The sequence below is a fragment of the Dufourea novaeangliae genome, unplaced genomic scaffold (genome assembly GCF_001272555.1).
Source record: "Dufourea novaeangliae isolate 0120121106 unplaced genomic scaffold, ASM127255v1 scaffold57, whole genome shotgun sequence".
Classification (NCBI taxonomy): Eukaryota; Metazoa; Arthropoda; class Insecta; order Hymenoptera; family Halictidae; genus Dufourea; species Dufourea novaeangliae.
In genome coordinates, this window is record NW_015373937.1 from 621,208 (window position 1) to 633,997 (window position 12,790).

General features: G+C 46.0%; 1 protein-coding gene across 5 annotated transcripts in view; it reads left to right on the forward strand.

The window, feature by feature from the left end:
- The window catches only part of LOC107185462 (serine/threonine-protein kinase 26), a 90,223-nt gene extending 79,914 nt beyond the window's left edge, over nt 1-10,309 (forward strand). For 4 of the 5 annotated variants that reach the window (XM_015573145.1, XM_015573143.1, XM_015573142.1 and 1 more), the window contains 8 exons: nt 4,238-4,403; nt 4,640-4,797; nt 5,255-5,440; nt 5,696-5,841; nt 5,975-6,242; nt 6,455-6,772; nt 7,065-7,291; nt 9,502-10,309. In XM_015573145.1, coding sequence (XP_015428631.1) covers nt 4,238-4,403; nt 4,640-4,797; nt 5,255-5,440; nt 5,696-5,841; nt 5,975-6,242; nt 6,455-6,772; nt 7,065-7,291; nt 9,502-9,532 — 1,500 coding nt within the window. In that variant the 3' untranslated portion in view covers nt 9,533-10,309. Of the gene's footprint in view, nt 1-4,237; nt 4,404-4,639; nt 4,798-5,254; nt 5,441-5,695; nt 5,842-5,974; nt 6,243-6,454; nt 6,773-7,064; nt 7,292-7,458; nt 8,040-9,501 lie in introns of those variants that run through there. The other variant, XM_015573144.1, reaches the window with a different exon arrangement.
- Nucleotides 10,310-12,790: the final 2,481 nt, after the last annotated feature.

Sequence of the window (12,790 nt, forward strand, 5' to 3'; positions counted from 1 at the left end):
GCCTACGATGGCACGAATATCGTCGGGGCGGGGATTAATTCCGTCGCCATCGTTCATCACTGCCACCGGCACGCCTGCCATTTTTGCGAAACAGAGGAAACAAAAGCACACGGCACGATAGAGGAGACGCGAAATCGGCCATTAATCACTGATTCGGCTCGCCTTTTCGCTTGTTTTGCCTCCTACTGCGCGACGAGACCGGACTCTCCTCTTTTTCCGTTCAACTATATGCGACAGACTGGAAATCGCGTAATATTTGCTCGACTATGTACCTCTGCGCGTTTATTTTATCCGAGCATTCCGTACGGTGGACCCAGTGAAAAAAAGGGAAAAACTCGGCTGCGACTCGATTAATTCAAGCGTTTAAATCTTGCTTTCTGCTCGCGACGATATTTCGAAACGAAATACGCACTCGATTAAAATTATTATTCCTTATTATATAAATCAATCTACAAGTTGAAGATAATAACTTTTTTTATCCGTCTAAAAATATCCACCTAACCAAGTACGATCTTAACACCTAGCTTACCATTCGAGGGTTAACGACGTAATCATTACCTCGAGACAGCACCGAGACGTGGTTAAGATTAACAGTTTCCAAGAGAGCCCCTACAGATTTACGGAAAAGTTGTCGATTCGGGACGAGTCGTTAGAGAAGTTCAACGCAGTGTCTTGTCAAAGTCTGTCCAAGGACTGGGGACGACAAGAAATTGAAGAAAGGGCGGTAAAAGGGCACTGACCACGATTGGCAAACCGAGATCTCTCTCCCCAAGAATCATTTCCCCGCTAAATAGACGTGCAGAGAGTCGATAATACCCTCTCGAAGGAATTTCACGGGTCCGAGGCTCGCGTTTCTCCTGTTACCAGCTTCAACTCTCAATTCCATTCATCGTTGAATCAAATTTCAATGCAAAGAATCACTTCGAAAGTGAAATAACGTGTAATGAAATCCGTCCTTTATTTATCGTGCTGGTTTCGCGACACTGTCACGGATTATTGAGCCCGTCGAGGTCCGTTTCTTCGTCCCCTGGATTACTTATTTTTCAATTCGCCAGTCGGTTTCGACGCTCCTCTGGAGAACGGCCTGAATGACAACGACGAAACGGTCCAGACGTGACATACTCGTGACTAGCGGCTGTTTTCTTTCTTTTTTTTTTTAACGCGAGGCGCGACATTCATTAAACTGAAAAGGATTCTTCTCTGTTTTTTTCTCCCGTTTCTTTCTTCTTCGTTCATTCAACGTCTATCCCCGTTCGCTGGAGATAAAAGAATCGCGAGAACAAGCGGGCCGCGCGCAGAGTGAAAGCGTCGAACAGAAACATCTCCGGCCATATCTCCTCACTGTGCTTGAACGAAATTAACCCTAGATCACTAAACTATTCTGTGACTTACGTTAGTGCTCATCATTTGTGAAAATTACATTTATTTTTATTATGGTTGAAGACTACGTTACAAGTGTTTATGAGAGTCACTTTTGGATACTATCGACGGTAACGTGCCGAGAACCTCGATTTCGAGGACTTAATTGAATGAGTGCCTAGAAGTAGGGCGTATGTTACATTTCATAAAATTCACAGGAAAATGTAAGAACAATTTATTGCACACTGTAGAAATTAAAGAATAATAATAATTAATTTTTTCCGTGCAGCGCCTAACTTCTAGTGCCATTGTCGAGCACAAAAATTTTTCCAAAGTACCGTCACACCCCTTGTTCCACGGGAAATAACTATCAAAAAATTTTTAACATACGTCTTTTTTCTAGACACCCGTTCAATTTTATAGTTAATATAGTTTAGTGATCTAGGGATAAAATACTTCTGGCCGATGTTCGGCGGGACATGGAACATGGACGAACTCTCGACTCTCGAGAAGCTTGCATATCACGGATAGAAACCCGTGTCGTTTTATTTCGTGGGTAGTTTCCGCTTATTAAAACCCCGGGGGGAGTAATTATTCCCCGGGCTTGTGTCTGTTTGTCCTCCTTAATTAAACCCGCCTCGCGGCGCTCGCGAGACCCGGACGAAAAGATATCATTCTTCTACCCTCCGAAAAAAAAAAAATAAGAAAAAAGGGAAGTCACGGAAAGTATTCAAAGGGGGCGCATTTTTTCGTGCATTCTCGGCTCCAGTGAGGCACGCGTGGCATTCGAGCGAAATTCTCGGGTGTGAAAGAGAACAGGAAACCTTTCAGCGTGGTTTGCGTTCACTCTATCCACTTCCATTTCCGTGGATATAGTCTCTGTGTCTCTGTAGTTGTCCAAGGTTCGGGGTTGCGCGGTGACAGTTATCGAGGGAAACGATCGATTAACCCATATTGGATAAGTCATTAATAGACTGTGGATTTTTATGCAAATTCAGATAATTTCATAGATCCATTTACTGAATTGAAATTGCGTCAGCGATTGGTTTCCTTTCTCAAAGATTTCGTTAGGTTCAAAGGAAAGGAAAATTTGTACTGTAATGTCTTGTACCTAGATTGGTCATCCAACAGATCGATTAACCCATACTGGATAGCTCATCAAATAGAAAGACGCGTAGTCTCTGTCTTCCCTCTCTATTCGAGAGTAATTTTTCAATGTAAAAAGACGCAAAAAGATAGCCAAGAGAAAATCCAAGAAAAGCGTCTACGTAAAATGCTTTTCCCCGTGGCGCTCGCGTTTATTCCAACCCGCCCCGGTTTCGACTCTCGAAGCGAGAGGGGAACGTGGAGGAAGAAGTGTCTGCCGGATAGGGGAATGATTTAGCAACCCCCCCTGGTTGAGTCGGCAGAAGTGGCCTGGTTGAAAACCGGGTTGAACGAACCCTCGCGAGAGCCTCGGCCACCTACGTCGACGTTGGATCTACATGAGAATAAACGCAGTCGGCCCGCCGCGTTGCGCCTTCTAACCGTAGGACGATGATAAATGGTGCCATTTTATGGGCAACCATACACGCTCTCCACCCCCCCCCCCCCCATGTGCCCATGAGCATCACGCGGGGGCCACTAGACAAGTCACCCCATGCTTGCCACGTGAAAATTATACCCCATAAAGTGTCGATCCCCGTCAACCTCGCGTCCATCCTGACGGCTGAAACGTGATCGAGAGGTGTTCAAGAACGTCCCTCAAAGATGTTCTCTCCTCTCTGTCTCCTTCCTTCGTCCCTTCCACTTGATTTAGGACCTAAATACCGTTCCTTGTTATTCCTGTTGGATTTCCAATTCGATACATCCAATCGTGCATTACATCTCTGTTGTTTATTTTATAATACACCTCGATATTCGAACGAAAATTTTAATGGAACTCACGAATATCTTGTTGGTAGAGGTTAACGAATTTGGGATCGACCTCGGAAGGTATAACAGAATAGGGGGTCAAAAGTGCCCTTAGCCGGATTTGGACATATGATATTCCATTAGATAGCTTGTCAAGAAATAACAGTTTTTGCCAAGTTTCAACCCTCCATCTCGACCAGGAGCGATCTAATGAACCGTTTATATCTCTCTGCTCGACGCGTGTTACCTTGACGATCGTGTGATAATTTTTCCGGACTCGCCGTTCCACACGAGTCATCATCCTGCCCCCGCGGTTGCCCGCTGATTCCTTCACAAGCCGTTGACCAAAGAGTCGGGAATCTTGGAACATCCTTGTGCGAGCCAGTGATCAGGCACGTTGATTATCGGCTAACCAATGAATCAGCCCTCTTATTGCCGGTGCGTAAGACCGGGAACGCGATTGAACATCGATGTCGGATATAATTATCGTCGAAGGTGCGGTCCACGTTGGCGCGGCTATTACGACCAACAAAGATTGATGATTACCGATGAGGATAACGCTGTCGTTTGCGAACGGCAAACGTAATTTGCGAAAAGGCTAGAAGCCTGTGTGTGTGTGTGTGTCAGACTCGATCCAATTTCTCTTCCTATCGTCGACTGCGCGTTACCAGCTTCCGGAATACGTTCTCTTTTACCCCCTCCCAATATCCCAAGGTCTCTTCTGTCGTTTACAATAGAATAAGATCCGGGAATGTCTATTTTCGCTAATTGGCCGCGGCCCCAAAAACCTTTCATTTTCATTAGTGATCTCGGTACCAAGCGTACCCGCTATAGGCGTACGACGATATCCGACCGGTTACGAGATCGAAAAGGGAAATGTCGAGGGAAGGATTAGCCAACGATCCAGCGTCGAAGTTTCCAGACACAAAGCATTTCGCCGATTGCCCCCCTTCACCGTGTAATGGGAATCTTTCTCTGTTTGCAGGGAACGAAACTATGGATTATTATGGAGTACTTGGGTGGCGGCTCGGCCCTGGACTTGATGAAGGCTGGTAGCTTCGAGGAAATGCACATCGCGGTGATATTGCGCGAAGTGCTCAAAGGGCTGGATTATCTTCACAGCGAGCGGAAGCTTCATCGTGATATTAAAGGTGAATATTCTTGGTGGAAAAATCAAAGGATGAAAATTATTACAACTTATGTAACCGAAAATGTAACAAATGGCTTTAGACCGCTGAAAAGCTGAACTATTCAATAACGTTTGCAACTTAACACATTAACCGGAGAAACGAATGGAGAGTGATTCAATGAGTGGATGATCGATTCGTGGCACCACACGTGGAATGTGTTTTGTTAACTAATCGTTCCATATCTCTCGTTTACAAAGCGGCGAACGTTCTGCTGAGCGAAATGGGCGATGTAAAGCTGGCCGACTTCGGTGTCGCCGGACAGTTGACCAACACGACCAGCAAACGAAACACCTTCGTCGGCACGCCGTTCTGGATGGCACCGGAAGTAATCAAACAGTCCGCCTACGATTCGAAGGTAATTACGCTGACCCATGGAAAAACCAGGTTTCCAGAAGTTAGCATACTTTTTAACTCTCGATCACTAAACTATCATGACTGACGTTATTATTAACTTCGCAAAAGTTACGACTGATAAGAAATACGTAATATTGTAGAGAGGTATAATTTCTATTGAGGTAGAAACCTACGTTATAAATATGTATGATGGTTAGACTTAATAATAATGGAAATTTCAGGCAGTAATTATTTAGCACAACTTCGACACATATTATTGTATCCACTCCTTGCGCGCGAAACTATCGGCAGAGAGATTCAAATACGTCTATTAGAGACTACTAGCGACTGGAAAATCGATTTGTGGCCCTTATATCGTCTTGCGAGCTCTTGGAAGGCTTACAAAGCGGTCACGTCGTCGTTAGCGTCCCATTAGCGCCTAAAGCCGAGCCATAAAACGGAGAACGCTTGTTCCGCAGGCTGACATTTGGTCGCTGGGCATCACGGCGATCGAATTGGCCAAGGGAGAACCGCCGAACAGCGAGCTGCATCCCATGAGGGTCCTCTTCCTCATACCGAAGAACAATCCCCCGCAGCTAACCGGAAATTACACGAAGCAGTTCAAGGAGTTCGTCGAGGCCTGCCTGAACAAGGACCCCGAGAACGTGAGTCGATCTCTCCATCCACGGAGGCTACGTGCTCGTGTCGCTCTGTTAATTTTCATCCGGGCTGCCACGTACTTTACGAACAATCTTTGCGTCAGTTGCATTCCGTGACAATTACCAGGTCCCGACTCTGTAGTTTCCAACTCGAGAATTTAGCGAAATCTCCGGTCGAAAAATGTCTAGCCCTAATCTCGTCTCTCTGATCTTTTTGCCCTAAGAGTAATAATAATCGTTCTTTCGTCGACCGTTTCACAGAGACCAACAGCGAAAGAACTGCTCAAGTTCCAGTTCATTAAAAAGGCGAAGAAGAACTCATACCTGATCGACCTGATAGACCGGTACAAAAAGTGGAAGTCCCAGCGCAGCGAGGAATCCGAGACGGAGAGCGAAAATTCGGACTCGTGAGTATCGTTTCGGTTTCTTTTTTTTTTTTCGTCTCTTCCATAATTTTCGAGGGGTATTAGTTTCGGCTGTAAACGTAAAAGGTTACTAAGGGGTTACCAAGGTGATTCAAGCTGCGACCATTCTTTTCAGGGAAGAGTCGAAGCAGGATAGCGACATGGACGAGCCCTGGATAATGACAGTGAAGGGTCCTCACGGGGTGAAAGGTTCCGTGGTGCCGATGCTACCCCTGGACGAGCAGCCGGCCTCGTTGACGCTGACACACACGCCGAATCACAATCAGCAGACGAAGCCGCACGCGAACGGAGCGTCGAGGTCTCCGCCGAAGGAGTCCACGTTGAATCATTACAGGAGCGAATCCAGGGACTCTGTGCGCGATGGCCAATCAAAGCACACGCCGGTAAGTGTGTTTTACGAGTACAGTAAGACCTCAGTGAGTGTTCGAAGACTCCTCGACACTGACAAGGAGGGGTCCCTAGGTGTGACGCTGGTTAGTTAGGAAGTTAAGGAACGCTATAAATGCATAAACGTTCGCATTCTATTAATGAGAATAATTTAAAATAGAAAAAGCACACGTACGGCTACGAGCAAGAATTCAATTGCATTTTTTAGTCCCGACCCCACGAGGCCGCGCCACCGCCGCCTGTTGACACACGGGAGAAACGGGAGGACAGGGACCACAGGGTCTTCGATAGAGATTCCTCGATGAGGGAGCTGAAGGAGAGCCGTGACGCCAGAGACAGCAGGGACAGGGGGGAGGGTCGTGATAGAGGGGCGAGGGAAAGATGGGACAAGGATGTAAATTCGAAAGAGTGGAGGAGGCTGGACCCCAGGCCCGCCGAGAATAAACAGAGGCCGAGGAGCTCGCAGGAGCTGAAGCATCCGCGAAGCGCTGTCCTTTCCGGTGTTGTTTTACCTCTTCTTTCCGAGGTAATTATTCTCCTGGATACCATTTTAATTCTGATCGAAGTGTACATGATTAGATATCAATTTATATATTATATCCCTACTATTATTACATATTTCGCTCACTATCCTCTAACCAGTATTTGTTGTATCTTTTTAAATTCCCACATCTTGTCCTAGCTTTTGATTATTTTTGCACAGAAGTTATATAGTAAAACGCAAATACTTCGATCGGCATTTACTGACAATTGTATAGCTGATTAAGATAGCTCCGGAAGATGTAGATGCACCTTTTGTTACCCCTTATTTGTCGCAGCTTCAACGGAAGCATCAGTATTCGACGAGAGACAATAATGGCGAGGGCGGAAGCGGCATCAGCAAGAACGGAGGCGCGATAGAGGAATTACGGAGCGCGTTCGAAACGGCGGAACGCAATTCGCCGGGTATGACCGAGGCCCTTGTCAGGGAACTCCTAAAGTCCTTACTTCCTGCCAATCACTCGGAGGGTCGTTTGTCCATGCTGATGGAGAAGGTCAGTCTGAGGTAACTATCCTTGCAATTTCCTTATTCCTTTCCACAGAAAATCATTCGCTCGAGTAGAAATAATATCGTTTGTTAATTGTTTATCGTCGGTGTTTGCATCTGCAAAGCGTACCGAGACTCACTGCCGCGATGTTTCATCGTAGGATGAACCTTGTACTTATTTCCAGGGATACGTAGGGACGCGAGAGAGCGAAGTGTCGCAAGAGAATGTGGTCCGAGAACATCCTGACGTTGTAACGACTCGTTAATTCTCGTTTATCAGATTAATTATTCCGCACGAGCCGGTACATCGTCGACGAGTGCCGGGTCCGGACGTGAGAGGAAGCTAGATGGAGAAGGTCGCTGCAACGCCCCGGAGACAGATTTTCTTTCCAGTCGATCTCTGCGGAGAGGCTAACGCAACAGCGGAACTTTCGGTTACAAATGTTGTCCTCGTCCAACCGCGAAGCGAATTCGCACGAGACGTTCCAGCGACGCTTTGTACGCGACTTAGCCCGAAATTGATTTCCGTTTTATCGTCGAGTTCCGTTCGAAACAGAGAAGCAGGTTCTAGATCTATCCGTTAGAAGTTTAAAAAAAAGTCCATACCATCCAAATCGCCGCTTACGCGAGGCGACCAGTTACCGTTAACCTCCTGAAGATATTAGCCCCGCCTCCCCCAACCCCTAAAAAATGATCGTTGAAAGTTAGTATATTTCGAGAAATTATGAGGAGTGATGAAAGAAGAAAAAAAAAATACAGAAAAAAAATAATAGTAAAACGCAAGATGTAGGTGATAGTTGAGAAATATTTTTGCAAATCATGCAGCCACCCGTTCAGAATTCTTTATACGTTCTTCGTGTTCGGTATCGACGCAACCTCGAACGAAGTGAGAATACGTAGTGATTAGGCTCAGCCGGTGTCTGACGTGGATAGAAGCGAAAATGATATATTCGTTGACGGAATCTTGCCTCATTGTAGATACATCCGGAACATGCACTATCCATTAATCTTACCAGAGTATATATTATAGCCGTGTTCTAAAATCGCCTCGGTACCAGACCAGTAGAGACATATTTATTTCAACGATTTCGATGGTGGGACAAGAGTGCGAGAGAGAGATAGAGAGATAGAGGGAGAGAGGTTCAGCAAAAAAAAAGAGTTGTCGTTATGAGGGAGACGCCTTCCCCGTTGCTTCCCGCGTTAGTGCACGTTTCGGATTCAGGGGAGAAATCGAAGGAAAGGAGGGGTGCCTCCGCGCCGGAGGCTTTGTACATATGTATGTAGCACGATAAGACAGTCTTATTGTTCTGATGATCGACGTCTCTGCCAGTCGGTTGCGCAGCTCCGTAACACGATCCCGTTGTACTGCGTTTCTAGCACTTTTTCTGCGTGACCAAGCTGACGGCTGGAGAGAAGATCGTCTACGAGCTCTTTCGGACGAGGTATCAAAGAATATACAGTATTTTATTAGCCGGTATAGTCGATACAAGATCAGTTGACGGTTCAGTGTTGTCGCCACTTATGGTTCTCCCGTCACTTTGCTTCTTACTTGTTTACAAAGAAAATAATATATGTTACTTCAATTCATGTTACGTCGTTCGAGTGAGATTATGTCCATCTCTGGTTAAAAGATAACGCGAAGCAAAAGGGCAAGCCATGACTAGTGCGATTTGTGAAAAATGAAGTGACTTTGAACCGATCAGTTGAATTTGTCTCGGCCGATAGAGCACCCGGACGCGACTCCCGAGCTGATCCCAGTTTAGAGAGAACTAGCAGCGATAATTTATCGAATAGTCGAAGCGAACGGTGGCGCGAACGATAACAGAAAAACAAGCTTTCTTTTCCTGGAGCGTAGAGAGTTCTTCCACTAGATCGCCCGGGTAGAGTTCTTAGTCGAGCCGTTCCACGATCGAGCCTGAGCTGTGATAACTTCCGCGGGACGTCGGCACTTAATCCACGTTGTTTGTAAACTAATGTATTTTATAAAGTATATTATATATATATATAGAGAGAGAGAGAGAGAAAGAAAGAAAGAAAGAAAGATAGAAAAGATTCCTCGTGAGAACGGACAGACAAGAGGATCAAACAAGGCGGTCATCGTTTGTATATACAGGGTGGTCGCGAACAAAACGAACGAGAATTCCAATGGTCGATAACTTTCCGTTTTATCTTTTTTTCTTTTCATGGTATGACTGTGTTCACGCGCCACCCTGCCCACGGAAGATTAGAAGCGACAAAAGAAGAAACGCAAGAGGGTGATAGAGTACAAGAGAGAAAATGAGAGAGAAGAAGAGAGAGAGTGAGCGAGCAAAAGAACCGAGCGAGTGTGTCCTGTGTGAGAAAGGTAAGAGAGAAACAGAAAAGCGTTCGGCGAGGGTGGAACTAGCGTAAAACCAATTGTAACGAGAACATAGTATTAATTGCCAGGAAGAATCAATTGCAGATGAAGAAGAGAGGTGACAGAGAGACCTAACTATCGTAAGCCCGCGAGTATACATGTTACGTAGTTGTGTTTATTCCAGTCAGCGAGGCGGTCAATGAGAGAGAGAGCCGTGAACTCCTACGATTATTGTTGTAAGAAATCTTGTCGTCTACGATGAGGAACGAGATAATTGTTAGAACGTGAACACCTCCGATCTCCGCTCTACCATACACAACCCACCTCCCTTTTTGTTCTCTCTCTTTTCCGACTCGTTCTCCTACCGTCCGTGGAAGACATTCTTCTTCTCCTTTTTCCTCGAGACTAAGAGAGAAAGAAAGAGAAGGAAGAAATAACGACACCAGAGTAGGAGGATTTTTACTACTTTTGTCCCCCCCCCCTTTCCCTCCCCCTTTCTTAGTTGAATTACCTTAGTTATTCTACATTACACTCTATTACTGTTAACATTATGGATTTAATTGTCTTATCATTGTTTCACCGTTGGGTTAGGATTTCTTTTCGATGACTTTTAACGACGGTCGCTACCCCCAGTCATCCTCATAAAGCTGCCATAAAACGCTTACCGGCTACGCTCTAATAAAGACACTCAGAAAACTCGAAAAGGTTTCAACGAATTATCTTCCCGTATCTCTTCAGCAACGAACCACCATCACCACCCTGATCCCTTCGCGTACGAATCCACTCGATTAAAAGAGAATATACCACTTTGCTCATCTCGAACGTTTGACTATTCTCGGTGCTCCAGCTTCGATTGCTCCTCCAGATGGGGCATCGGACGTGGTATGGCTGTGTAAGCGGTGTGTTTAATTTAAGGGGGGCATCCGTGGCGTGTAGCGGTCGGTCTTTGCGTCCAGATCGTTACGATCGTTGATCATCGAAGGGAGCCACGAATCACGGAAGGGGTGGTTCGCCGCGTACGTTCATGTTCTTCGAAGGTATCGTGTTCCCTTGCGATTCAATAGCAATAAATTAGTCAATGTTACCGTACTGCCACTTCAACGCAATTTTCCCCCTTTCCTTTCGAATCTACCCGATCCCCTAGATTCTTCAGGGGTTTGACAACCTTATTAAACGTTAAATTATTCGCGTTTTTTGCATAGCCATACGTGGACGGTACAAGTAACACATTTCGTTAGTCTCCCCTTTCTATCGACGTTAACGAAGATCGTTGAAGCTTCTCTTCGCCGCAAATCTATAATAGACACGAGTGATCGCGAGGGGGGAGCTGTGATTCTGAATGTTCATTCGACGTTTCGTGTTCGCAACACCGGTGATAGAACGAGAAGCAATGATCGCGAACCGTTTCTCTTAGCGATCTCGAAGGGAGACGCTGCAGAATATTGGTAATATCCGCACCACGTTCAATCCGAATTACGTGTCCTACCGTATACAGCACTCTTCTTTGTATTATATTCCTAGCTATTATTCAATAATATATTCAGCGTTATAACATCGTGGTAACAATAGTAATAATAATTAACTATCGACGTAGAATATAAATATATACATATATTTTTTGTATTTTACTTCTACCTTGGCTGCATTGGACTGTATTATATTGATTGTATGTGGCATGCTGAGGGCGTGTACAAATACGAAATAAAGATCAAATAAATCACGATCAACGGTTCTACCTGCTAGCTCACTCGACGCGTTAGTCGACTAGATTGTTATTTTGTCCGTCAAGATACTAGAATTTCGTTGACCGTAGCTAAACTTAATTCTTCGATACGTGAAATTATTTCAGTGATACAATACAAAGTTGAAGGTCTCCTTATGTTCATAAATAGTAGATAAGCTTTCCCGTGGCTGGCAGTGAACCTGTCACACCATTACCACACGCAAAGTGTCAAAGTCGCGATTAACTTCAATTTTTTACTGACTTTCTCTGGAACCGAGCTATGCATTATACCACGGAAAATCCACTTTGCAACGAATGGAGAACCATGCTGGAAGATAGAACCATAAAACAACAAGACCATGTACATTCCTTGTATCCGCCCTGTGCCAAGCCCAACAATTGCAACATCAAAATTCAGAAACACTCTTTCGCCAATAACAAGACAATGTCAAGAATACTTTGACTGTCTGACAATTCCTAAAACATCACCCATTTTCCATCCATCGTTACCAATCAAATATGTAACCATCACGAAGACCATAATATTCAAACCATACGAACGCTCCCGCCCGCGTTCGTATTTGAACAAGCCACGCGAATCCCAATCTATCATTCCCGGTCGATAACAGCCTAGAAGAGTAAGTCGTTCCACGTTGACTGCTAAAACGCGAGTGCAGTCGCCACGAAGAGCGCAGGTCCGCGAACGGGTGGGCAAGGTGAGACAGAGAGGAGGCAGGCGGGGGTCGTCGCGACGAGAGTATAGTGAATTCCGTGGACGCATCTCGATGCAGTAGTCGGCGTCCCTGCGGGTGGTCGCGATCGAACAAAAACGAGGGGCGGGAGGGTTGCCGAGCAGAGGGTTCGAGGGGAACCCCTGTCTCTTTCTCTCTCTGTCACTCCCTCCTCCAGGTGTCGCGAGCAAGTTCGCGGGAAGACAAGTTTGGTCGTCGTATTTCTGTGCGTCTGTCAGTCCCTCGCGAAGATATTCATCAGCTGACTACTACGTTGCTTCTGTTGATCACGAGGAGGCCGACGACGCCCATATCCGAAGGTATCGTCAACTACGAGAACTGTGCACGCCTCCAACAGGGGCTGTTTCGACGTCGAACAACGTTAACCTGGCGAGACGCGCGACGGTCCGTTCGATGTCAGAACAGCAGACCGCGAAGTGTGTCATTGCTATTTTCAAGTAGTACGTATCCTATAATGCTGCCCCTGACACGGTCTATGCGGGCTTACCAATAGAGCTTGCAAGCTTCACCAGCGTCTGTCACGCTCTGCTCCTCGAATTGCTTCGAGCACGCGCGTACCCTCTCAGACACGCACCTTACGGCTCCCAGACGGTCGCCCAGCACCGATTGATTGCTTTTTCTACGAGGCGACCGCGCGGCTTTAGGCTTGCCTCGCACACGTGCTCGATTACGGTGTCCAGACACACCAAATCCATTCCCTCGAG